The sequence below is a fragment of the Lithobates pipiens genome, unplaced genomic scaffold (assembly GCF_037356315.1).
Source record: "Lithobates pipiens isolate NorthernLeopardFrog02 unplaced genomic scaffold, aLitPip1_a1.2 Scaffold_16, whole genome shotgun sequence".
NCBI classification, from domain to species: Eukaryota; Metazoa; Chordata; class Amphibia; order Anura; family Ranidae; genus Lithobates; species Lithobates pipiens.
In genome coordinates this window covers 60,756,955-60,783,905 of record NW_027507748.1, presented here as the reverse complement: position 1 = coordinate 60,783,905, position 26,951 = coordinate 60,756,955, and the positions used below count along the sequence as shown (strand labels likewise).

Sequence of the window (26,951 nt, the reverse complement as noted above, 5' to 3'; positions counted from 1 at the left end):
CCGGCATTCTTTTCTATACATTCGTCTGTCAGTGGGGAAGCCCCCTGACAGATGATGACTCTTGGTTGTTAAGGATGCGGACGGCCGACTTCCCAAAACGAGCAAATCTATCCTAAACTAAACACATTTTTCTGTTCTGCACGTCTATCGTTTACACTGATCATTAGTTAATCAGGTGGCTGGTGGACTGGATCCTGACAATATTGTTGGGATCCTTCAAGAGCCTGGAGCAGCTCAATGACATCAGCCGACAGGGAGCTTTAACTTAAAAAAGTTTTGGTCATACATCTGTTTTAACTACGAATAATGGCCCCAGGGTTATTGCTCTCACGTTGGCATGCACAGTCATGTCTAATATGTGTAGTGTATTTGTCATTTACATATGTAGCTACACCTGATACTTTTGTTTGTATGTGCATGTATGTGGGGACAGGGTGTTTGTTTTTTTTTGTTTTTTTTTTAATGATTCCATTACTTATTTTGCTTCCACATAGGGGGCTAACAAGCATTAGATAACCTAAATGAAGTGACAGGTTCTCTTTAAAGTGACATGACACCCCCTCCGCTGCACTCCATTGCAGCTAATCAAGCACCTTTCCTGCTTGATTAACTGCCTCCCCAGCTACAGAGGCTGAAACTGAAAATAATGTATTGCCCATTGCTTCTGGACAGTGGCATCGCTGTTGGGGGGTGTGGACTGCACACGGGTAACAGGGCCACCATCTGGAAAGGGGACAGCCACATGTAAGCCACCCGGGTGTCACAAGCAGTGTTGCCAATGTCACAAGATGTTGCCAATGATTCTTCTGTGGCTCCGCCGCTGCAGTCCCACCTCCCACCCACTGCTGCCAGCATTTGTGGTTAGTTGTTAGGGCATTTAGCAACCAACCACGTGGTAGGTCCGCCCCCAGCATTCAGTGGGGTAGAAGGTAACCAAACTTCCTCCTCCAGACCTGGCTGCTGCACTGTGTTTCCTAGCCCACCATTCCCACCCACAGAGTTCTGGCTACTGTGTCCTGACTCACAGACTCCCATACTGCCCTCAGTAAGGGGATTCAACATGGGGGACACTGATGGGGGACCTCTAATGATGGGGACACTATTGCAGGGACTTCAAATGATGGTGACACTGATGAGTGACCTCTAATGATGATGACACTGATGGAGGACCACTAATGATGGGGACACTGATGGGGAACCTCTAATGAGGGGGACACTGTTGGGGACCTCTAATTGTGGGGACACTGATGGGGGACCTCTAATGATGGGGACAATGATGGGGGACCTCTAATGATGGGTACAATGATGGGGGGACCTCTAATGATGGGTACAATGATGGGGGGACCTCTAATGATGGGGACAATGATGGAGGACCTCTAATGGGGGGACACTGATGGAAGGACCTCTAATGAGGGGGACACTGATGGGGGACCTCTAATGATGATGATACTGTTGGGGCACCTCTAAAAGTGGGTACACTGATGAGGGACCTCTAATGAGGGGATACTGTTGGGGGAACGCTAATATTGGAGGACCTCTAATAATGGGGGACCTCTAATGAGGGAGATACTGTTAGGGGACCTCTAATAATGGGGGACCTCTAATGATGGGGACACTGATGGGAGACCTCTAATGATGAGGATACTGATAGAGGACCTCTAATGAGGGGAACAGTTATGGAAGGAACTCTAATAATGGGGACACTAATGGGGGACCTCTAATGAGAGGAACACTGTTGTGGGACCTATAATGATGGGGACACTGATAGAAAGATCTCTAATGATGGGGACATTGATGGGGAGGACACTGTTGGGGAACATCTAACGAAGGGGGCATTGATGGGGGACCTCTAATCATTGGGACACTGTTGGGGGACCTCCAATGAGGGGGACACTGATGGAAGGACCTCTCATGATGGGGACACTGATAGGGGACCTCTCATGACGGGGACACTGAGGAAGGACCTCTAATGATAGGGACACTGTTGGGGGACCTCTAATGATGGGGACACTGTTGGGGGACCTCTAATGAGGGGGACACTGATGGAAGGACTTCTAATGATGGGGACACTGATGGAAGGACTTCTAATGAAGGGGACACTGTTGGGGGACCTCTAATGATGGGGGACCTCTAATGGGAATACCGTCACCACCAACCGTCTGGGTGGCATCATGTTTTACCATACCAGGTGACACCAACACTAGTGACACCACTGCTACTGGATTCATTTACCAGAGGACGATCAGCAAATGGATGTCCACAGATCTCCCTCTGCTCCACCCGCAGGGGAACAGTGGAGCCTGAGATACGTAATGGTGGTCCGGCACTTTCCAGTGTTTCTGGTTTTTACTTTTATCAGAAAGCCAACAGTCAGCTTGACAAATGTACGTGCATTCAAATGTATGCAAATACCCCATTGCTACAAACGCAAGCCTTATGTCGGAGGCAACTAAAGGGTTACAATAAACTTTGTAGCACTTTTCTTTTGACGTTGAGAAAATAAATGTAGAAGCTGCACTAGGGGTTTTCTGTTGACACTAATAAGTTCAAAGTTCACACAGTTTTTTGTTTGTGGTAGTAGACAAGGAACTGGTCCTGCCAGTTCCTGGAACATATACTGTATATACATATAGTCATATTCTGGAAGGAAGTGCTTTGCAATAGTGAAGATTATATATATATATATATATATATATACCACTGAGGAGACAACCAGCTCTGACACCTTGTGGTGGTATAGGGGTAATACAAGAGCCTGTGATCTGCCAGCTGTCCCCTCCCTCTGGCTCTGTAGTATTTTCCTCCCCTGTACTTTCCCTGTAAAAATGAGGAAGTGACAGTGTCGTTGTCGTTGTGTGATTATAAAAAAAACGACATATCATCGGAGGACACAAAGGAGGCTCACAATGTATCCGTATACAATCCTCGCCTTCCTCTGCCTCGCTATCCCAGGTTTGTACATTATTTTTATATATATGTGTATTTAGAGTGTTAGCCTGGTGAACCGATTTCAGATTTCACTTTCTAAAGTAACACGAGAACTCAGAATTTGTCCCGGGAAACTTTTCTCAGGAAGTTCTGTACAGAGCACCGTGTCCATTGTGTTGTGAGATTCTCAGCATTGTGGGGGGTGGGGGTGCAGTGTCCTCACTGTGGTCCATATAGGGGTATACCCCTTGTGGGGGGCAGAATTATGAACTGTTCAGAAATGTAATGGGGTCAGGGCAGGGAAAAGGGGTGGGCAGGAGGGGCAACTGCCCTGGGCACTGTGGTATCATGTGAGGTGTGGGGACACCACAAGGAGATTGGGGGAGGGTATTTCTGTTGGGGGAGGGGAATTTTGGGTGCGACAGGAGATAAGAATTGTTCTAGGAGGGGAAATATAGGGGAGGCTTGCTAGGAGTGCTGATTTGGGGGGGATTTGTGTTGAGAGGTGTGGATGGGGGAGAAGATATGTGCTAGAAGGGGGGATTTGGGGAGGTTTGTGCTAGAAAAGGTAATCTGGTAAGGGAAGGGGATTTGTGCTAGGAGGGGACTTTTTTGGGGATGGGGATTTATGCCAGTATGGATGTTTGAGGGGCCTTTTTGCTAGGAGGGGTTGAGGATTGAATCTGGGGGGGGGGGGGGGGGCGTAATTTGGCATGTTCACTCTGGGCTCTAGATGACCTTGTCCTGGCACTGAGAGAAAAACACACTGTTTCTTTTTTTTCCTGATTTATGAACATCAGCCAATCACAATAGAATATGAAACACTGGAGAATTCTGTTACACAGCTCTCTACATCCCTGGTGCCCAACCTGTAGCTGGGGGGGTGGGGCATATACACCCATTGGCACTCATTGTGTGGCCCTTGGGGGCCCTGCTGACAGTAGACTGTTATCCCTGGCTAGGTTCTTACTCAACTCCGGAAGACTTGGTTCTAGTAGTTAAATGGCTTGTTTTATTTATTTATTCATTTATTTATTTTTGCATCGCTTTAGTTTTCTGTGCTGTTCTGTTTTTATTTTTTCTCCTCTGATGTGTTATAATGGTTCTTGCTGAAAAATATCAGAAATATAAGTCTATTTATTAGGAGAGCTGTAGTATATATGGAAGGATTCATATTTAAAAGCTTTGATGTGATCTCTAGTAATCTCATGTAATGCGTCTTCAGTCTATGACTGTCTTTTGAAGCATATCCCCAGTCTCCAACAACTCCTATATCACGTTGTCAGTCCCTGACTATCTCCTGTAGCATGTCTGCAGTCTCTGACCATTTCATATATCAGACCTGCAGTCTCTGACCATTTCCTCTAGCATATCTGCAGTCTCTGACCATTTCCTCTAGCATATCTGCAGTCTCTGACCATTTCCTCTAGCATATCTGCAGTCTCTGATCATTTCCTGTAGCATGTCTGCAGTCTCTGACCATCTCTATGTATCATGTCTGCAGTCTCTGACCATCTCCTGTATCGTGAATGCTGTCTCTAACATCTCTTTTAACATGTAGCATGTCTACATCTCTGATCATTTCTTGTTTTGTACCTATTTTGTATCTCTTTTTGGAAGGTCTGCAGTCTCTGACCATTTCTTGTATCAGACCTGCAGTCTCTGACCATTTTATGTAGCATATCTGCTGTCTCTGACCATTTGCTGTAGACTCTAACCCAGTAATGGCTGGTGTTTTTTTTGGGGGGGGTGGGTGGCACACAACTATTAGAGCCTCTGGCTCAATCAAGTGCTTCAGAAAAAACACCCACCCCCACTGGAATCCAGCCATCCAGAGTTCTGAAGGGGGGCTGGATGCATGGATAGGAGGGGGGGCACCCGCGTACCCTTAATGGACGGACCGCCCCTGCTCTGACCATTTCCTGTAGCATATCTGCAGTCTCTGACTATCTCTTCCAGCATTATTGCAGTCTATGACGGTCTCCTATAGCATGTATGCAGTCTCTTTCCATCTCTTGTAGCATGTCTGCAATCTCTGACCATCTCTTGTAGCACACCTGTACTTTTTGATTATCTCCTGTTGTATGTCAGCAGTATCTGACAGCTATCTCTAGCATTACGCTCACTGTATGTTACGTGCGGCACTTTGGTGATGTCAGGGGCCATACTTGTGGCACCACCCCATATCAAGAAAGCTAACAGCCACTGCTCTACATAGTGATGGCAGCCTACTTCAGATGTATATAAACCTAAAATCAACATTTTACAATGAAAAACAGCCTTCTATAGACTAAATTTGCCACCCATTGCCTAAACTATTGGAAACGTTTTCAAAAGTTCTCTTACAATCTGCAGACTATATAATGTTTCCCCACTCTTAACCACTATGTGGGAGGGGCTGTGGAGGTGTGGATACTCTGGTTCACATTTTCTGGTACTGTCCCCTCCTGACAATTTACGGAACCTTCCATCTGATTTCAAGAATAACAAAACTGAAGGTCTCTCCAGACCCAGCATTAGATTCCTCATAAATTAAAAATTTACACAACAGCTTAGACTACGAATTGCAATTTTGCACACTATAGCTGCTGTGAATGTCTCTGCGGAACCAAAAAATTTTGGTCAGTATCAGATAAATATGATATACAGTAAAACCTTGGATTGCGAGCATAATTTGTTGCAGAAACATGCTTGTAATCCAAAGCGCTTGTATATCAAAGTAAATTTCCCCATAATAAATAATGAAAACTCAAATGATTCGTTCCACAACCATTTATTCCTAGGTCCTTCAGTTTATAGTCCATATAAAAAGATTATAACAATGTGATAATGGTTGTGTAACCATAAAATGTCCTTCCACAAATGGAAGCCTCCACAAGGGTATTAGAAGCAAAATCCAGCAGGAGCTCCAGAGTATTAAAGAGAAGAGAAACACCTCTAAGCCCTTGTACACACAGTCAGACAGTCCGACGGAAAATGTCCGATCGGACCGCGTTGTTGGATTATCCGACCGTGTGTGGGCTCCATCTGACTTTTTCCGTCTGAATGTCTGACCAACAAAGTTTGAGAGCTGACTTTGTCCGATCGTTTGTAGAGAATTCCGATCAGACAAAGTGCCACGCATGCTCAGATCAAATTACGAGACCAAACCTATTGGCTACTAGCCTGAACGTAGTCCCGTCATAACGAACAAACGTCATCACGTTTCGAACGATCGGATCTTCCGACTGTGACAGACCTAGCCAGGGACAGAGGCTGTTGGAGGGGACTGAATGCGAGCCTCTCGCCTTGCAATTATGGGCCCTGGCATTTGGGGGAATGGTGCTATTTGTGAGCTGTATGCCTGGGGACCCCTGAGGTGGTGTTACTTGGATTCAGATCCATGCCCCCCCCCCCCCCCCCAAGACACACAGACTCTGGATATGTATTTGCCATATTAGCAATAGACTGAATCACACTGTTGGGACACAAACTGTTAGATACTAATGTCATCAACTCTAGCCACCTGTCTGTTGTGTAAATGAGTCTAGTCTGGCTTGTAAGGATATTCCACACATTGTTGTTTGTGTTAATTAACCCTGTGTTTATGTTTATGGTAATGTGTATTGAATAGTCAATCAGTGAGCTAGGAGACAAAGTCTTACCCTGAAAAGCCCTATCTCTCAGACAACTAGTCTGGGTCAATGATTAGATAATTAGCTCATGCTAATTAGGTTAGGTTTTAGTCTTCTGCTGTATTATAAATACTTGTCATTTTGGTTCTAATAAATCAGTCCATGTTGAGCAGCTAAGCAAGTGTCGTCTTGTTTTGTGCTTGTGAGCGGTTGGAATATCTGATATCTATATTCAGAATTAGGAAGCGGTATACTGACGGAAGCACTCAATCGGAGTGTAGGGATCGGTTGCGTCACACCGACAACTTTGTCCGACCATGTGTATGCAACACCAGTTTCGGACAAAATCCGTCAAAAAAAATCAGACGGATTTTGTGGTCGGAATTTCCGACCGTGTGTACAAAGGCTTAGTGTAGCAATATGTTGCCAAATGGTGTACCTTCAATAAATATAACCGTATTGCTACACTTGTAGATGCCTCTCTTCTCTTTTATACTCAGTTGCGACATGACACTACTTGTATATCAAGTCAAAAAGTATTTAAAAATTTAGCTTGTCTTGCAAAACGCTCTCAAACCAAGTTACTCTCAATCCAAGATTTTACTGTATCTGTATAGTTTCTCAAAACCTATGCTGGTCGGCAACCGATATTAAAGTGGACATCTGGACTATCTAAGCTTAAACCTGCTCCCACCCCCATTCTAAGCCCTATACCAGTCATGGTGAACCTTGGCACCCAAGATGTTTTGGAATTACTTTGCCCACGATGCTCATGCACTTTGCAGTGTAGATGAGCATCATGGGAAATGTAGTTCCAAAACATCTGGGTTGCCAAGGTTCTCCATCACTGCCCTATACTATCCCGTAAAGGACAGATGTGTATACTTACATAATCTAAAGGTGCTCCAGTCTGGTCATGTGATCCCCCCAGCGGCCAGCTTCAGGGGAGAGAACTGCGATAACGGCCGCAGAGCCTGGGCAGTGACATTACCAATAGTCTTACTATGGAACATCTGTTGTTATCTGTCCCTGAAGCTGATGGGAGCTGATCACGTGACCAGACCTGATAGCCCTTGGATTAGGTAAGTATAAGCATCTTTCCATAAGGCTTAGAACGGGGTGGGAGCAGGTTTAAGCTTAGATACTATTAGCCCGGACTACTATCTCCACACAGACATAATATGATGTACTTTGGGTATAAAGATGCCGTTAGACCTCTTCGGTTGTCTGATTGTTGCAGTCTTAGTTAAACAGAGAGCTTTGTTTTCTTCTTTACCAAAACCCTTTCCTGAGGTGCTCCCATCATCGTGTGTTTTGGAAAGTGGATCATTTAGGTGACACAATGTCTTTTACATCAAAAGTTAATTTGGTAAGCATAGAACACTTTCAACGCATTTTGTAACTACAAAGCCTATTTCGTCAGGTATGGTGCATCAAGACTCCTCTCATTCTATTTGGTAGCATGCAGAGAACTTTGTACTGACATTTGACATTTTTTATTAACCGGTTTACCTGGTTGCTACCTACACTCAAAATGTGCAGTTCAAATTCCAAACATTTATCCTTTCAGACCTCCTCCTAACCAACTGCCTTCCTATGTACTGTGTACTTGAAAGCATTTGACATGTGACATCACAGTAGGTTGTTTGCTCCCTTGTGGCCTCAGGGCACCAATTGGCAGTCAGACTAAAGCTGGTCACAGATTTCTTTTTTCGTTCAGCCAGTGGGTTGAGCGGAAAAGAAAAACAAAAAAAAACAAATGTGCTCCTCCATTCACAAAAGTGAGGTGGATGAAGGAGTCTGCTGAGACATCTCCGCTGTTAGAATATACTAATTAGGAGCCGTAGCTGATTGACTGCAGCTGCCGATCAACAAAAGCTTTCCAACATTCCCATGTGACTAAAGTCAATCTAGCAATCGACTTCGGTGGAACTGGGATGCCGACACATAAAAAGTAGACCGGTCTCTGCTGAACCAGCCAAATTTTCTATGACCAGCTTAAGGATTGTCACGTGGTGACCGCTGATGCTCACAATATTGGATCTGCAGGCAATAAAAAGTGTCTCATGGGGGCGGCTTCAGGAGCAGAAAATAGGACTTGAACTGTTTCATTAAGGGGAAGAACTGGGACATTCACAAAAAGAGTAGCAACACAGAAGACAGAAAATCAGATGAAATAACGTTGCCACTCAGAGAAGGTCTCGTTGATGTTCATCTTTTAAATCTTAGAAATTAAGACTTTAAAAATGTATGTGAATACTAAATATTTTTTTCTGCATCTTTGGCATCATGCCCAAATTGTATATAGTTGTCTTAAAGCTGAACTAAACTCCTAAAAATACCCACCTTCCAGCAATGCGGCAGTTACATCCCTCCCCGGCTGCTCTAATCTCCTCCCCAGCTACTTCCTGGTTTCCGGGCCTCTTGATTGGCCAGTGAGAAATTATAGCATTTTGCATGTTCACAGGAGTCAGTCATTCCTGGCACAGCTGGAGTGTGCTGAGAATGCACGCTAAGCTGTGCATGTTAAGCTCAATGTACATTCGATAGAGTACTGTGAGCAGACAGGTAAATGTGTCTTATTTCAGAAGAGATATAGCATGCCTGCCACGTGCACTCCTTTTATGTCTGCAGCTGGGATCACAATGTACTTTTTGTGTTTTTTTTTTTGGATCATTACGTACAACGAGTAACAGCGATAACACTGTTCCAGTCGAAATGTCACTTTTTTAAAGGGTTGGTTTGCTGGTTTGCTAAGTGAACTGTCCACCTTTAGGGCTCATTATCATACGTTAGCATGCATGTAGTTTTCTTAATTTTTTGACCACCTATCTGAATGGCACTTTTAAAATTCTTTGTGCCACTCGAACCTGTTCTAACAAGAGCAATATGTTGTGATATGTTGATATGTTTGGGTGTGCTGACCTGGAGTGTCTGACATAGGGAGCACATTCCAGCACCATTCAGATGTGAGTATTGAACAATAATAATTCTTAGTATTTAATATGTTAAACGTTGCAATGAAAACACACTGCCAACAATGGGACCATAATATGCCTGTGGGCAGCTCCATCTTGATAAAACAAACCAGAACTTTATTTATTCATGTTAATGTAACAAAAGTTCATAATAGCCCATGCCCAACCCTTCCCCACCACCCTTTTAGCCCTCCACAGCGATTGTGATTTTCTGACTTTTGTCTCACGATTTAGTACCAGATTGGGCCCAAATGATATCAAATGTTTGGGGGGGGGGGGGGCAGGGAGGGTGACCTTGGCTTTTGGTTATGGCTCCAGTGGGCATACAAGATGGCAGGAGAGGATGTGTCAGGTTTGCTTTTATAGCATAGATATGTGCACACTGAAATATTTTGTTTCGGAATTTCGTTTTTCATCCGAAAAATAAATTTATTTAGTTACTCCCAAAATTAGTTTTTATTTATTTTGTTTTGTTAAAAAATGCATTCATCCGAAAATCCAAAATAATTAAGGTCGAATCTGTCATTGAAGGCTTATGGTGTCTGTCGAATGTTCTAAGAAGATTTGATGGAGCAGCTAAACTGTATGACGCCGCAATCGTACATTTCCGGTCGAAAGTTCTGCCTACAAGCTATATTAGAATTATAATGTTGTATGACACTAGCAATAATTATATTTATTAATTATTATTACTAGTCAACCAACATTAGAATTCTTCTATAGCCTACTATGGGCAGAGCATTTCACCATAAATGTCCACTTGTGGCGACTGCTTCGTTGAATCTTCATGTTGAATCTTTTCTCTCTATATCCAATAATCTTGGACTAATAGAGTTAGGTTAGGCACATTCAACCTTTTTTGCTATTGTCTCTGTAATGTCGAATCTTTTCTCTCTATGTAGAATAATCTTGAACTAATAGAGCTAAGGTTATGCACATTCGACCAAAGGTTCGATGGACACAGATTGCTATTGTCAGCGTCATGTCGAATCTCCTATCTATATCAAACTGTTGCAAAGAAAATGAAAATAAAGCATTTGTTTATGTCGGATCTTTCAGTTTTCGAATTCTGCACGTTCGTTAACGTTTGTTAAAACAATAACGAAAATACCCGAAATTAAGACAAAAACGAATACACATGTCTAGGCTCTATGTAATTTTTGGAACTGACATTAAAAATATACGTATATTTGAACTGGCAACACTATGTGAAGGTGCTGATCTGAGATTGGGATCCCCCAACCCCTAATTTCATATAATGACCTGAAGTTATACCTACAATAAAGGGTGCTAATTGGATGTCAACAGATCTGGGCACCTTTCCAATGTCGGTGTTTTGTAGATGGGGAGGGGTGACCAATGGGAAGAACTGGATTGTCTATAATGGCTATTATGTAATGTAAGAACCCGCAGCTATGAGTTGTGAGTGCCAGGTTTCAGTTCCTGCTACAAGCCTTGAAGTTTTGACCACAATTAAAGTTAATCCCTTGTATAGTATGGGTTACCTTGCAAAGGTAATATTACTGTATGTCAACCCCTTCCCACCTAGTCCTGAAATCCTTTACATTCAGGGGCTATGATTGGCTGTCACAGTGGTAACATGGCAGCTCAGTTAATGTGCTGGGAGCATGCAATTAGTGCAGAAACCTCAGCCATCCATGGACTCATATGTACAGCGTAAGGACATGGATTACTAAAACCATGTCCTGTGGTTAACGAGACCAAGATAAACCTGTTTGGTTCAGATGGTGTCGAGCATGTGTGGCGGCAACCAGATGAGGAGAACAAAGACAAGTGTGTCTTGCCTACAGTCAAGCATGGTGGTGGGAGTGTCATGGTCTGGGGCTGCATGAGTGCTGCCGGCACTGGGGAGCTACAGTTCATTGAGGGAACCATGAATGGCAACATGCACTAAAGCAGAGCATGATCCCCTCTCTTCAGAGACTGGGCCGCAGGGCAGTATTCCAACATGAGAAGGACCCCAAACACATCTCTAAGATGACCACTGCCTTGCTAAAGAAGCTGAGGGTAAAGGTGATGGACTGGCCAAGCATGTCTCCAGACCTAAACCCTATTTAGCATCTGTGGGGCACTTCAAATGGAAGGTGGAGGAGCACAAGGTCGCTAACATGCACCAACTCCGTGATGTCATCATGAAGGAGTGGAAGAAGACTCCAGTGGCAACCTGTGAAGCTCTGGTGAACTTCATATCCAAGAGGGTTAAAGCAGTGCTGGAAAATAATGGTGGCCACACAAAATATTGACACTTTGGGCCAAATTTGGACATTTTCACTTAGGGGCATACTCACTTTTGTTGCCAGTGGTTTAGACATTAATGGCTGTGTGTTGAGTTATTTTGAGGGGACAGCAAATTTACACTGTTATACAAGCTGTACACTCACTACTTTACATTGTAGCAAAGTGTCATTTCTTCAGTGTTGTCAGATGAAAAGATATAATAAAATATTTAAAAAAATGTGGGGGTGTACTCTCTTATTCACGTTCTCGTAAAAAGCTTCACCTCTGGCTATTGTACTCAGCAGCCACCGTACCACTGGCTGTACAAATACCTGAGCAGTACCTACATCTGTTATGCCCCTGGCAGTGCAGGAGGCACGCTCTGTGATCGTTGTGTCCTTCAGACACAGCAGATCACAGATCGGGGTAAAGAGCCAATCATAGTGCCTCTTTACTGCGTGCCCAATCATAGCTGTGTAAACACACTTGCAGGTTATTGGCATTCCTTTCCCCATGCTGTCACAGCGTATGGAGAGGAGAGAGCCATTAACTGGCTAGTGTAAAGGGGATATCTGCACTGATCATCAGGGCACTCATCTTCAGTGTTCTAATTATCAGTGCAACCCCAACAGTGCCCACCAGTGCTGCCTATTAGTGCCCATAAGTGCCGCATATCAGTGCAGCTTTATATTGCCTCATCATAGGTGGCTGCCAGTGCCGCCTTATCAGTGCAGCCTATCAGTACCGTCTCATCGGTGCCCATTAGCACAGCCTATCAGTGCCCATCAGCGCAGCCTCATCAGCGCACATCAGTGAAGGAGAAAAATTACCTGTTTGCAAAATGTTATAACAGAAACTAAAAAAAAATTTTTTTGGTCTGTTTTTATTTGTTTAGCAAAAATCAAAGACCCCAGTGGTGATTAAATACCACCAAAGAAAAAGCCCTATGTGTGTGAAAAAAATGATAAAAATTTCACAGGGGTACAATGCTGCATGACCGCACAATTGTCACTCAAAGTGCGACAGCGCTAAAAGCTGAAAATTGTCCTGGGCAGGAAGGGGGGGGGGGGGGGTGTCCGGTAGTCAAGTGGTTAAATTGACTTTTACAGAGCCGGGTAGTGTTTGCAGGGCCACCCACAGCTGAAGTTTGAGCCGTCTATGGCTGGCATTACTTCCTGTTATGTCTGTGACACCCTTCAAGCAGACAGAAAGTTAAAAAAAAACATTTTCTTTGCATTAAACCTCTCGCCTTCGCTCTCTCCCGTCTTTCACTTTCAATACACTATTTGAAGTGGTTACTTTGGTGAATTGTTGTGTAAATGGAGTTACCATTATCAACCAATCAGATTCTCCCTTTTATGCAATGTAGAGCAGAAAATGAAAAGAAAATGTTGGTCAATGTGGTTCTTGGTTCTTCGTTTCAGTCAGTCGTGTGTAGGTCATGGCCTGTACGAGTCACAGGAAGCCCCGCTGTCTGGCATTTCCTCTCATGACACAATGCATTATTCTGTCTTAAACTGCGTCTTGTTATGGCTTTGTTTTATGGTCAGTTATTGCAAGATGGTGAGCATGGCAGGCAGACATAACGTCTTGTGTGTGGCTGTGTCTCTTACTTATAAGACCCCATGTATTCAGACTAGGGATGCACCAATACCATTTTTTTACGAGTAGTAGTATAGTATATACTACTACTCGTAAAAAAATGGTATAGTATAGTATAATGGTATAGTGTATAGTACCAATACTTTTCTTAGTACTCGTCGATACCAATTACTGATACCTACCGGCAACTGCTTTGTTTACGCTTCAGCTGTCAGCAATGATATAGAGCATTGAAAAGTTATTCACAAATGAAATACATTTTTTTGTGCTTTTTCAACATTAAACATGTAAATATATGTTAAAGGTGTAAAAACAAAAGCAAACAATTTTTGTTGTTTTAATTATTAAAAGTTTATACAATAGAAGTGAACAAAAAAGCATCAGGAAAAATAATAATTAAACGGAGAAGGAGAATAAGGAGATAATTAAGGCTGATAAGAGTAAATTAAGCGTTAATAACCGTTAAACAAAAAAACCTTTTTACTTGACTGGCTACTTTAACTGCCTCCCAGACAAATGACGCCACACAGGGTGCTCTCTTGTTCATATGACCTCGCCCCAGTCCCAGATGCTGTGCGGGGATCGCAGATGCGACCACTATCTTAGTAAAAAGCTGATGAAGTAGGATCTATACGCATGTAATCAGCTGTGTGCAATCACAGCTGATGACATGTAAGCAAGAAAATGCTGATTATCGGCTCTCCTTGCCTCACACTGACAGAGTGTGAGGAGAGGATAGCCGATCAGCAGAATTTCCTCACAGGGGAGACCTTTACAGATAATAAGTGCCATGATTATCAGTGTAGCCCCAACAGTGTCCAGCAGTGATGCCAGTCAGTGCCCATCTGTGACACCAGTCAGGGCCCATCAATGATGCCAATCTGCCCATCAGTGATGCAAGTCAGTGCTGCCTTTCAGTGCCTGATCATCAGTGCCTCCCATCAGTGCCGCCTCTCCATGCTGCCTATCATTGCCCATAAGTGCCACATATCAGTGCCCATCAATGCCATCTATCAGTGCCCATCAGTGCCACCTATCAGTGCTCATCAGTGCTGCATATTAGTGCTTCCTCATCAGTGCCACCTCATCAGTGCTGTCCCATCAGTGCCCATTAGTGCAGCTTCACCAGCGCACATCAGTGAAGGAGAAAAATTACTTATTTAACACATTTTCGGACAGAAACTACGAAAAGCATTTTGCATTCCCAACATTTTTTCCCATTTTTGTTTCTTTTTAGCAAAATTTTTTTTTCTATTTTCCGTTATAATACATATCCAATAAAAAAAAATCCTTCATTATTTTACGCTAAGATGTATTCTGTTACATGTCTTTGGTTAATAATAATACCAAAATGTGTATATTAGTTGGTTTGTGCGTAAATTATAGCATCCATACACTATGGCATATATAATGGCATTTACGCAGCTATAGATGCTATACTGTAATGGCGCGTCTCATAGTGTCTTATAGTGGGACTGTAATAGGGTGGCGGCCAATTTAGCGCTAACAGGCACTGCCTGGGTGGGACACTAACTGACACTGATGTTGCTAGGGACAATAATAAAGTGATCAGTGATAATACTGTACACTGACACTGTACAAATGACACTGGCTTGGAAGGGGCCCCAGTGGGCCCTGAGCAATGGCCCCACAAAGTCACCCAACCAAGAGCTTCCATTGACTTCAATTCACCTTAAGGGCTATTGGTTGGGCAAATTTGGGGCCCTAAACTTGGGGTCCAAGTAGGGAAGACCCAAGGGGGCCTCCACCTGAAGTTTGGCCGGGCTATCTGCGATGAGTCCCGTATGACACTTACTGGATTTTGACGTACCTTTGCTTTGGGGGTCCCAGTAGTCCAAGGTTTGGGTTGATGGTAGGCCTGGATCCACTAATCTAGGTTTCCAAGTTTGGGGCACCTAGCTCCAAGGGGCCCCAAGCAGTGGCCTCACAAAATGACCCAAGCGGTAGCTCCCATTGACTTTACTGTGATTGAGTCCCGCTGGCTTTAGCAGTCGCGGTTGGTCAACTTTGGGGCCCCGTGGAGGCTGAACCCTTGGGCTGAGGGACACCAAACTTGGAGCATGGATACTTGGAGCATCTGCTCACCCAATGTTTGGGGGGCCACTAGCTAATTTTCTTGAACGCTGTTTACATACGCGGGTGTGGCGTACGTATGGTTTTTGACAGTGGCTCTTTAAAAAAAATGTTATTGTTTATTTTACTGTTATTTTTATATTTTGACACTTTCCCTTTGCTTTTTTTTTATTTTATTTTTTTGATCACTTTTTTAAACTTCCCTTGTAATAGGGATAGGGCATATCTCTATAAGTGCCCAGATCTTGCCTCTAGACTGGAAAGCCTAAAATAGAAAAAATTTAAAAACTATCTCGGCTTCCGAGCCGAGGCAACAACAGTGTTTACAACTGCCGAGCCTGGACCTCATAATGCTGCGCCCGGCCTCTGAAGGAGGTCAAGAGATGACCAGGGACCATTTGGGCAAGCTAGTAGAAGCATCAGAGCTGGACAGCCGCTATGATTGTTTTTACGTTTCAGGGATTCGCAGGCAGAAAAGAAGATATTTGAATGATACCTGTAGTGGCAGGCATCATTTACATATCCCCACTCAAAGTCTGGGAGATCATATGATGTCGTTGGGCAGGTTAAACGGCATGGCGAGCATCATTGGATAGCTGAGGGTCACTACTTTCCAACGGTTCCCATCACAATCCAGTGGTTAATGGTGTGCTTAACAATTTTAATGTGTGCTGCTTTTACTTTCTGATCTGGCAGTGTTCTCTCCCTGCTTTTCAGGGAGAAGAAAAAGCCAGGTCGCTGTTCCTCTGCACAGAGAGTTCTGTGTATTTGTAAACTTAGAACTCTGTGTATGATTAGACACAGCCGATTAGCAGATTTCAACCAACATCATTGGCTGAAATTTGCTGCCAAACTCGTGCTGTGTGCAAGGACACGCACATGTACGTCCCATACCCAGAAGAAGGCTGGTCACATACATGTATGTCAAGCATGTACAGTATCTCACAAAAGTGAGTACACCCTGCAAATTTTTGTAAATATTTTAGTATATCTTGTGACAACACTGAAGAAATGACACTTTGCTACAATGTAAAGTAGTGAGTGTACAGCTTGTATAACAGTGTAAATGTGCTGTCCCCTAAAAAAACTCAACGTACACCCATTAATGTCTATATCGTGAGTACACCCCTAAGTGAAAATGTCCAAATTGGGCTCAATTAGCCATTTTCTTTCCTCGGTGTCATGTGACTCGTTAGTGTTACAAGGTCTCAGGTATGAATCGGAAGCAGGTGTGTTAAATTTGGCGTTATCGCTCCCACTCTCTCATACTGGTCACTGGAAGTTCAACATGGCACCTCATGGCAAAGAACTCTGAGGATCTGAAAAAAAGAATTGTTGCTCTACTTAAAGATGGCCTAGGCTATAAGAAGATTGCCAAGACCCTGAAACTGAGCTGCTGCATGGTGGCCAAGACCATACATCAGTTTAACAGGACAGGTTCCCTCAGAACAGGCCTCGCCATGGTGGACCAAAGAAGTTGAGTGCACGTGCTCAGCGTCATATCCAGAGGTTTTCTTTGGGAAATAGACGTATGAGTACTGCAGCATTGCTGCAGAGGTTGAAGGGGTGGGGGATCAGCCTGTCAGTGCTCAGACCATACGCCACACACTGCATTAAATTGGTCTGCATGACTGTTATCCCCGAAGCAAACCTCTTCTAAAGATGATGCAAAAGAAAGCCTGAAAACAGTTTTCTGAAGACAAGCAGACTAAGGACATGGATTACTGGAGCCATGTCCTGTGGTCTGATGAGACCAAGATAAACTTATTTGGTTCACATGGTGTCAACCAGGTGAGGAGTACAAAGACAAATGTGTCTTGCCTTTAGTCAAGTATAGTGGTGGGAGTGTCATGGTCTGGGGCTGCATGTGTGCTGTTGGCAATGGGGGTCTACAATTCATTGAGAAAACCATGAATGCCAACATGTACTGTGACATACTGAAGCAGAGCATGATTCCCCTCCATTCAGAGACTGGGCCACAGGGCAGTATTCCAGCATGATAACGACCCCAAACACACCTCCAAGACGACTACTGCCTTGCTAAAGAAGCTGAGGGTAAAGGTGATGGACTGGCCATGCATGTCTCCAGACCTAAACCCTATTGAGCATCTGTGGGGCATCCTCCAACGGAAGGTGGAGTGCAAGGTCTCTAACATCCACCAGCTCTGTGATGTCGTCATGGAGGAGTAGAAGAGGACTCCCGTTGCAACCTGCGAAGCTCTGGTGAACGCCATGCCCAAGAGGTTTAAGGCAGTGCATAATGGTGGCCACACAAAATATTGACACTTTGGGCCGAATTTGGACATTTTCACTTAGGGGTGTACTTACTTTTGTTGCCAGTGGTTTAGACATTAATGGCTGTGTTTTGAGTTATTTTGAGGGGACAGCAAATTGACACTGTTATACAAGCTGTACACTCACTACTTTACATTGTAGCAAAGTGTCATTTCTTCAGTGTTGTCACATGAAAAAATAGAATAAAATATTTACAAAAATGTGAGGGGTGTACTCACTTTTGTGAGATACTGTACATGATGGCACAAACACTAATGGAGGATGGAGAATTTTGGTTCCAAAACTGACCAGTGTGTATAGGGCCATATTATATAATACTGCTGTGTTCTGATTCATATAAATTACGCCTCTCAATGCAGCATGTTGTACGCCCGTGTGCAGTCACTGATAAAAATGGCAGTCTACATAGTCTTATTGTTAACATTGTCTCTGGCAAAATGACTTTATATCTGGGAGCATTCTTTAACATGCATCACTCTCTGATAGCAAACATGAATGCCTTTCCTAGGCCACTTAAACAAGCAATAGTATACAGCTGAAGTGGTCAGCTTACTTGATAAAGAAGGCCATTATTGCGCTCTCCTGCGGCACAGGTGCAATGTCCTGCCCTGATGCCAGCAGCCTGTTAAAATCTATGACACACTGGAATGTGCAGCTGGTAGATGCTGTATGGAAGTACAACCAGTTATGGATTTTGACAGGACACGGAGGATAGCAGGGCCGAACATTGCACCTGTGCCTCCCAGGCGCCCGAAAACGCCAGGATTTGATACATATGGGCCAAACATCTAGTGTGCATGTAGTCTTACGCTACATAGCTTTGTTAGTGATTTCTGACATACTGCTAGATATATTACAGCCCATTTCAGGGGCGGACTGACAACTCATGGGGCCCCTGGGCAATAGGAGATGATGGGGCCCCCGGGCAATGGGAGTTTATGGGGCCCCCGGGCAATAGGAGATTATGGGGCCACGCAGTATACACACACACAATACACACACAGACACAGTATACACACAGACACAGTATACACACAGAATACACATACACACACTGAAAAGGTACTGGAGAGGCAGGGCATCTATAATCTTGGATTTTTAAAAAACACAGATTTTTACATACTGTCCCTGGTTTTATTGAGGCTGGCAACCCTGATGGGGCCCCCTAGTGGCATGGGGCCCTCGGGCAGTGCCCAAGTGCCCCAATGGTCAGTCCGCCCCTGGCCGATTTAGAAAGTACTGCTCCTGCTTCTCTTTGCTAGAGCCCAAATGTTGCTCTTTAACCACTTCCCTACCGGCTCATAGTAATATGATGCCCGCAGATGGGATCTCCCATCCTGGGCGGGTGTCATATGACGTCCTCCCATTCCCGGCCATCTAGGGGGTGCGCAGGAACACAGCAGGACCGTGGATCTGTGTATGTAAACACACAGATCCACGTCCTGTCAGAGGAGAGGAGACCGATGGTGTGTTCCCAGTACAGAGGAACACCGATCGGTCTCCTCCCCTTGTGAGTCCCCTCCCCCCACAGTTAGAATCACTCCCAGGGAACATAATTAACCCCTGCAGCGCCCCCTGGTGGTAACCCCTTCCCTGCCAGTCACATTTACACAGTAATCGCTGTGAATGGTCCCAAAAATGTGTCAAAAGTGTCCGATATGTCCGTCACAATGTCGCAGTCATGAAAAAAATCGCAGCTCGCCGCCGTTACTAGTAAAAAAAAAAAATGGCATAAATCTATTCCCTATTTTGTAGACGCTATAACTTTTGTACAAACCAATCAATATACACTTATTGCGATTTATTTTTACCAAAAATATGTAGAAGAATACGTATCGGCCTAAACTGAGAAAAAAATATATATTTTTTTTAAAACGTAATATTTATTATAGCAAAAAGTAAAAAATATTGTGTTTTTTTCAAAATTGTCACTATTCTTATGTTTATAGTGCAAAAAAATAAAAACCGTAGAGGTGATCAAATACCCCCAAAAGAAAGCTCTATTTGTGGGAAAAATATGACGTCAATTTTGTTTGGGTGCAACGTCGCACGACCACGCAATTGTCAGTTAAAGTGACGCAGTGCCGAATCGCAAAAAGTGCTATGGTAAGGAAGGGGGTAAAATCGTCCGGGGCTGAAGTGGTTAAAGGAGAAGTATAGCCAAAGCTCATTTGGCATTACTTCTCCTATGGATCATAGGAGTGCAGCTGATCCAGGCTGGGGAAAAGATCCTGACCATATGGTTAAGGATCCACCCAGATGCCTATACTGACACCTGGCTCAGCCTCCCAGCTATCTGAGAGCCTGAGCCAGCCACTCCCGCCCCATCCACAGCCCACCCAGTGCTCCAGTGGACGCTGGAGGGGAGAGCAGAGAGCTGCTAACTGACAGTCACGGCTCTCTGCTCAGAAAGGAGGGGAAGAACTGAGCAATGTTTGATTGCTCAGTTCTCCAAGGAGAGTCGGTGGGGCACAGCTGCAGCTCAGATCCATTCTGCAGCCATCTAGGTGTGTGATTTTTTTATTTTATTTTGTTGATTCCCATACCTCTCTTTTAAGTATCAAGGGGCTGCATGTGGCCCTTGTGCTGCAAGTTAGGCACCAAAGATCTTCAGTCCTAGTATCCTACCTGCAACCTTTTGGTGTATGATGTGCAGCCCTCGAACCTCAGCAGTCTTTAATGGGACCATTGATTAGGGTAATAACTTGATCTCTACTCACATTGTCTTCTGCAGCCTATTCCCAGACAAAAATGTCCACATTCTCTGACCCTCTTTTGCTCTTTTAGGTCAGTTTCTGATGGCCCTCTCAAGCATTACATACTGTATTTTTCCGTGTATAAGACGCCCCCCCCACTTTTCCAAGCTAAGATTAAGAAATCAATATTTTAAACATAGGTAAAAGAGAACACATTTTTAATTAGCAATTACCACAGGTAACGTTTACATGGCAGTATATTATACAGGGACTGTTTTCTCCGCTGTCTGATCATACACTTAGCGGAGGGAGGTCCAAACTTTTTCTCTGCAGCTCTATTTCCATGCTCTTTTGCATAGCTGGCTACATTTGGTTTGAATTTTGCAGAGAAAGACAATCGCTTACTTTTATTATTTTCTGACATTTTGTGCTCAGAGCATTCCGGTCCCTGTTGCATCTTCACACTCTCCACCTCCAGCTCCAGCTGACGTCAGTGACATACGGCTCATGATTGGAGGAAGCCATTTGACAAGCTATGGGCAGCAACGCACCCGTGAGGCTGTCTGCCAGGCTGACTGACCGTGTATAAGACACTGCTCGATTTTAAGTCTATTATTTTAGGTAAAAATAGCGTCTTATACATGGAAAAATATGGTACTATATATTAAACATTATGTGTGGCCCTTTGGTAATGTCAGAGGCCACATTTGATGCTACCTTTAGCTCATACGTTGACCATACCTCCCAACTTTTTGAGAAGGGAATGAGTGACACCTACTAGCAAAAGTATGTAGGCATAGGACATGCCCACCACCATGACCCCCTAAATGAGAATTAACACCTAAAAAAAAGTATAATTAAACTGACAAGTGCTTTTTTTACCACTACTATTCCTTTTATATTGGCTTTACAAATTTACAAATGCAGAAATTTTGCATTTGGATCAAACGTTTAGCTCTGGGAAACACTTTTTGAAAAGTAATAGTGCATTTTATATACAACTACATAGATCAGACAAAAATGAGGGACAATGAGGAGGAACGAGGGACAGAGCTACATTGCTCCAAATCAGGGACCATCCCTCGAAATCAGGGACAGTTGGGAACTATGACGTTGACAACCACTGGTCTGCAATGATGATTTTCCGATGTAGTGGATAATTCATTAACCTTCGGATTGCCCTGAATCCAGATGTTATTCACTCCACGCAACACCCTTCAGAAATGTATGCAACCCAGAAATATCCCTTAAAATTGTTATCCAAGAAAAACAGAGTAGGGATAAGGTAGAGCCTCTGTGGTGTTTATTGCTGTTTGTGAGTCACTATGAAGACCATTTAAAATGATTGAATAAGGAGTGGCAAGATCACAAGGTATAATTTTTGATAAAAGCTGCAGGTTTAAAAAAATAAAAATTTACTTTTGAAACTATATGTTAAAGCTTATATGAGGTTTTAGTGATTGGGATTATACAGTATATATTTTAACATGAGGTAGTGTTAGTAACATTCAGCTGGACCTGTTCTGTTCTGTTGAATAAATTTCGGTGTTTATCCAAGCCACTTCTTCAGTTTTAATTAATTTGAGGAACATAGCCCAGTATTCATATCCACACAGGTAGCACAATCGCCAATCACCATGGAATGCGTCAAGGTAGATGTTGATTGTCCAAGAACAGGACAGGAGGTGTGCATGTTGTGGAACCACCCTGTTCTGGCTACATGACCATCATCCTTTGTTTTTTCCAAAGTCTGCATGAGCGTTAATCCTTTGACATACATTGCTGAAATTGTAAACTGTTGCAAATCATCAAGGTATAACAGCATTATATGTTGAAGACAGAAAGTGTCGAAGACCACGCTCCTGTTCAGAGATGATTGTTCCAGTTTGACATAGATGGCCTCTTTCAGACCTTTTGTGAATCAGTTGTCCTTTCTGTCCAAATGTGCACCCAACTGTCCTCTAAAGCAGCGGCCCCCAACCCTTTTCCACTTGTGTGGAAGAAAATTTTGCCAAGGATCAGGAGGGGGAGGGGGGCTGTGGTTGGGGGTTTGACAGTTGGGGGGTGGGGGGTGAGTGCTAGCGTTTCTGTCATCCTGACATCCTGGTTGATATGATGTCAGGAAAATTGAAACTCATTATTTCTACTATTACATTGTAATAAATACTGAAGTACTTCAACTCAACGCAGCCACCAGATGCAGTTTGTCATTAGCCTGCCACCTCAACCACCAGATGCAGCTTGTCACTAGCCTGCCACCACCACCACCAGATGCAGCTTGTCACTAGCCTGCCACCACCACCACCAGATGCAGGCAGCTTGTCACTTTGTAAGGATTTGTAAGGGTTTTGTGCAGTGAAAGAACTTACTAATAATAGTACAGCCTCTCCCCAGTGCTACAGCCTTGCAAGGAATCCATTCAGGGCGAGAAACCAGCACACAGTTGATTACAGGGTTCCATTCCTAAGAGATCTAAGAATCTCATGGAGGCAGACCCAACAGTGATGATGCGAGCAATGATGCTCTGGTCTCTGCTTGCCTGCTGCTCACATCACTCAGTGCAGCATATGTGGCCTGGGTTCAAGCAGGGCATGGACTGGCAAGTCTGTGGCCCGGGGATTGGGGAGCCACTGCTCTAAAGAATGTCCCTTTTCTTTTAATTGTAGGAAAACGGATGAGTCTTGATCTGTAGAATGTGCCACATATGCTGGACTGTGCAGTTTTAATAGGCCTTTACATTTCCACTTCATCATATACTTCAGTTACTTCACTTGTGTTTGGATGTTGGGTCTTTGGCTATACAAACTTATGTTCATGTGTATTGCTCAGTTTGGAGACACAAGGATGCAATGTTTGATAAAGATTCTTATGAGTTTTCGACGCTCCAGGTACTTACAGGATGACCATATTATTCTGTGTATTCTGCTTCTCCCCTCTGTTCAAGGGTCCCTTCTTTTTGCTTGATCCTGTGAGTGATTTGGTGAAAGGCCCAGTCTGGGTAGTCACAAACTTTCACCTGTCCTCCACATATAATGTCATGATCTCTACCCCAGCAATTTGACAACTATTCACACCCTCAGCCAGATAAATCAAAGGATTGTCACCTACAGTATGCAGACTTCATGACAGCAAAAGATTGGATTATATCTTCAACATTACAGAACAAGTCAAGTTAAATGAACTAACTACTACTAGTTATATATAACCTGAATGAATTAGAACTTTAACATAATAATTATAATTTAATAAACCTATTTTTTTTTTAGATTATGCTTTTTCATGCTGTTTATTGTATGCTGTTTTGCAGGTTTTGGGAAGCTGCTTACACCCACCAATGTTAGGATGGATTCTGTAAACTTTAAGAACATTCTAAGGTGGAACCCCCCACCTGGCTTCATGGAAGATGGAGACATAGTTTATAAAGTGCAGTATAAACTGTAAGTTTCAGTCAATTAATTTCTTTTGTTCTGTGAAACACATTAGAAGTACATGCCAATATTCCATGAGACCTCATAATAATGTGGGTTCAATCGTTCTTATCTCACAAACACCACCCATAATCGCTAAATCCAGAAATAGCAATAGTGTACCTCCTATGAGCAAAATATCAATGTGTATACTATAATTTAAAGCAAAATAATCATCTAACCTGCAGAAAAGGATACATAACATCAAATAACAAATGTACCCTAAATTTTTACCCTAAACTTTTTATTGATATCTGTGACCTCCCATCTGGGGAGATCTCCCTTTCCTTCTTGTGAAGTCAACAAGATTCGAAGTAGGAGTAGGAAGACTTGGGAGTGCATTAGACCCTTTGTCCGTAACGTTGCTGTCTGTAGCCAATTTCCCTCACTTCTTGTTGTGCTTTAATAGTCAAGATAAAAAATTATTATAGTGTCAAGATACAAATTCATTCCAATGTACGATCAGTTAGTAGACTTTGTAAAAGACCTAACACTTTAGTAGGGGCAGAATGTGCTCTCAAATCTGCTGCTGATGAGCACTGTTCTTCATCATTCAGTTGGTAAAACCCTGATGAAATGGGCAAGTTCTGGTTTCCAAAATGCATTGGCTCCTTTGTAAGGTTATCTACTTGACCTTATTTTGAAATAAATTTGTAGCTGGATTATTAACTTGAACAGTAGCGCTTCAATCTCAGATCTATTTATTTGTAATACAAACCAAGGAAACTGTGAGACCATTTGCTGTGTAGAATTCAGACACCCTGTCCGAACACCACTGGATACCAATAGTACAATCCTAGGATTCCAGCACTACTTATCCATCCACCAGACGAAGGTTCCAACTTTTTCAAACTCTATCAAAACTGGGTATGGCTGGACTTTTATTACAAGGTCTGTAGATGCTGAAGTGTAAAAATGAATCAAGTAATAACATACCATTAACCATTATTTTATATCAAAAAGGTTATCCTTATGTCCCGGAAGGACACCCCAGATATAACAATAGAAACTATAGTTAAAGGTAATCTTTCACTACATAAATTGACCTTTAAACTTAGGAATAAACTCTAAACCATTACGAAAGTGTGGCAAACAGTTCTCTTACTACTGCCTTTGTAGAACCAGGAATGTAATTGTATAATTGTATCGTTCAATGACTCATGTCTATTGATGATTGTTACTAGGTGCACCAACTGTACATTTATGTCGATATTAGCTTGTGTATCCTAGACTGTATGGGATACTAGGCCGTGAAATTTTTCTTATTTTTTTCTGACTGATTTTGTTTGTGGGCTCCATGAGCTCTAATGTCTTGTTTTTGGTTTTCTTTTGTATTTTTTTGTATGAGTATAGAACTCCAACATCTTTTAAATAAAATCGTATTATTTTTTTAAACTGTAATATTTTTTACAACCATAAAAACAAAAAAGTCTTGCCTGCTATCGCACCTTCTTTTTGCTCTATCTCTGGAATACTTTCTTTGCACATTTCGTTTAAATCCAGATATCATGGGCATCGCCACAGGTAACTCACAACATAAGATATCACCATATGCTGATGATCTTCTCTTCTCCTTGACTAATCCTGTAGTATCGCTTCCTAAGCTCCTTAGAGTTCGAGATTTATGGAGCACTTTCTAATTTAAAGATCAATGTTGATAAATCAGCAGCGATGGGTGTCAAAATCGCCGACGCTCTTTTAATTCTTTAAATCCACTTACAAATTTAAATAGTCGGACAGTGCTCTTAAATATTTGGGTACAGATATTCCTTGTAATTTAGCACATACCTATGAGCTTAATTTCCCACCTCTATCTAAGACGCGGGTCTTATTGGAGAGTTGGCACAAAGGCATGCCCTCCTTTGCCGATAGAGATACCGCCACATTACTTCAAACAAGTACGCTCGCTTTTTATTAAATTAATTTAGGCACATTGGAAACCTCGCCTCCCCAGACATTACCTTACATTACTCAAATATTATGGGGGGTTTAGCTCTCCCAGATGTGAGGAACTATTACCTAGCTGTGCATTTTGGTAGGGTCATTGATTGGAACCGGCATTATAAGAATAAACTTTGGACACAATTGGAACAAACTCAAACACTCATCCCGCTAAAAGGAGCCTTGTGGTGTTTTGATTGCTTTCCCTCGGTGCTCAAAGCTCACCCCCTAATTGGCAACACACTACGTGTGTGCTTTAAGATGGTCTTTCCAGCTTCCCTCTCCACTTGTGACTCTCCTTTATTTCCCATATTGGGCAACCTGTTGTTTTCTTCGGGTCTTGGAAGGTCTGAGTTCCAGACACTCTCTCAAATTGGTTGAAACTGAGCATCTCATTTTGTGGAAGGGGGTCATTGGCCTTCCATTTTGTCATTGTCAAGTGCTTCTTGCCATTTTCAACTTTCTTTTTGGAACACTCTACAATTGCATCACTTCTTACATTCTATTGCAAATCCTACCCTATTCAACCGTAACTTAATGACCTTTGAGGATTATTGCCAAGACAAAGGAATTCTGACATGGGTGTTATCCAAAACTTATACCTTGCTAAATTCCCCCCTCGAACAACCACAACTGTATTTCTTTCAAAAATGGAAAGTATACTTAAACCGATCCTTTACTGTACTCCAACAACAAAATATCCTTTGATTTTCCTTAAAAGAGAAGTATGAGTTTTATAAATTTTTTTAGATTCATACTTACCTAGGTAGATGCAACATCGGATGGATGCTGCATCTGTTCCCCGTCGCCTCTTCACTGAGAACCAAGCCACCGAACATCGCCAATGGCTCGGTTCTCTTACCTCCCAGAGTGGAGAGATGCTGCCTGTCAGTCAGCAGCTCTCCTGCTCTGCTCCTCCACGCTCATTGGAGCCCTAACTAATGTTGGCGCGGTTGCGGCAAAATAGGCACTTTATTACACATGATATGGGAATGCCCCAATCTCAGGAGTTTCTGGAGAAATGTATTTAAATTAACATCTAAAACCACTGGCATCATAAAAGGGGTAACTTGGAAATGGCCATACTAAGCATTCATA

The 26,951-nt window shown here is 43.0% G+C and overlaps 1 protein-coding gene across 1 annotated transcript in view; it reads left to right on the top strand.

Annotated features, from left to right (window-relative positions):
• The first annotated feature begins 2,773 nt into the window (after window positions 1–2,773).
• LOC143981832 (interleukin-10 receptor subunit beta-like) overlaps window positions 2,774–26,951 on the top strand; it is a 77,097-nt gene continuing 52,919 nt past the window's right edge. Inside the window, exons 1-2 of the mRNA XM_077479959.1 lie at window positions 2,774–2,952; window positions 23,753–23,882. Of these exons, the coding sequence (XP_077336085.1) occupies window positions 2,907–2,952; window positions 23,753–23,882 (176 nt within the window). The 5' untranslated portion in view covers window positions 2,774–2,906. The remainder of the gene's footprint in view (window positions 2,953–23,752; window positions 23,883–26,951) is intronic.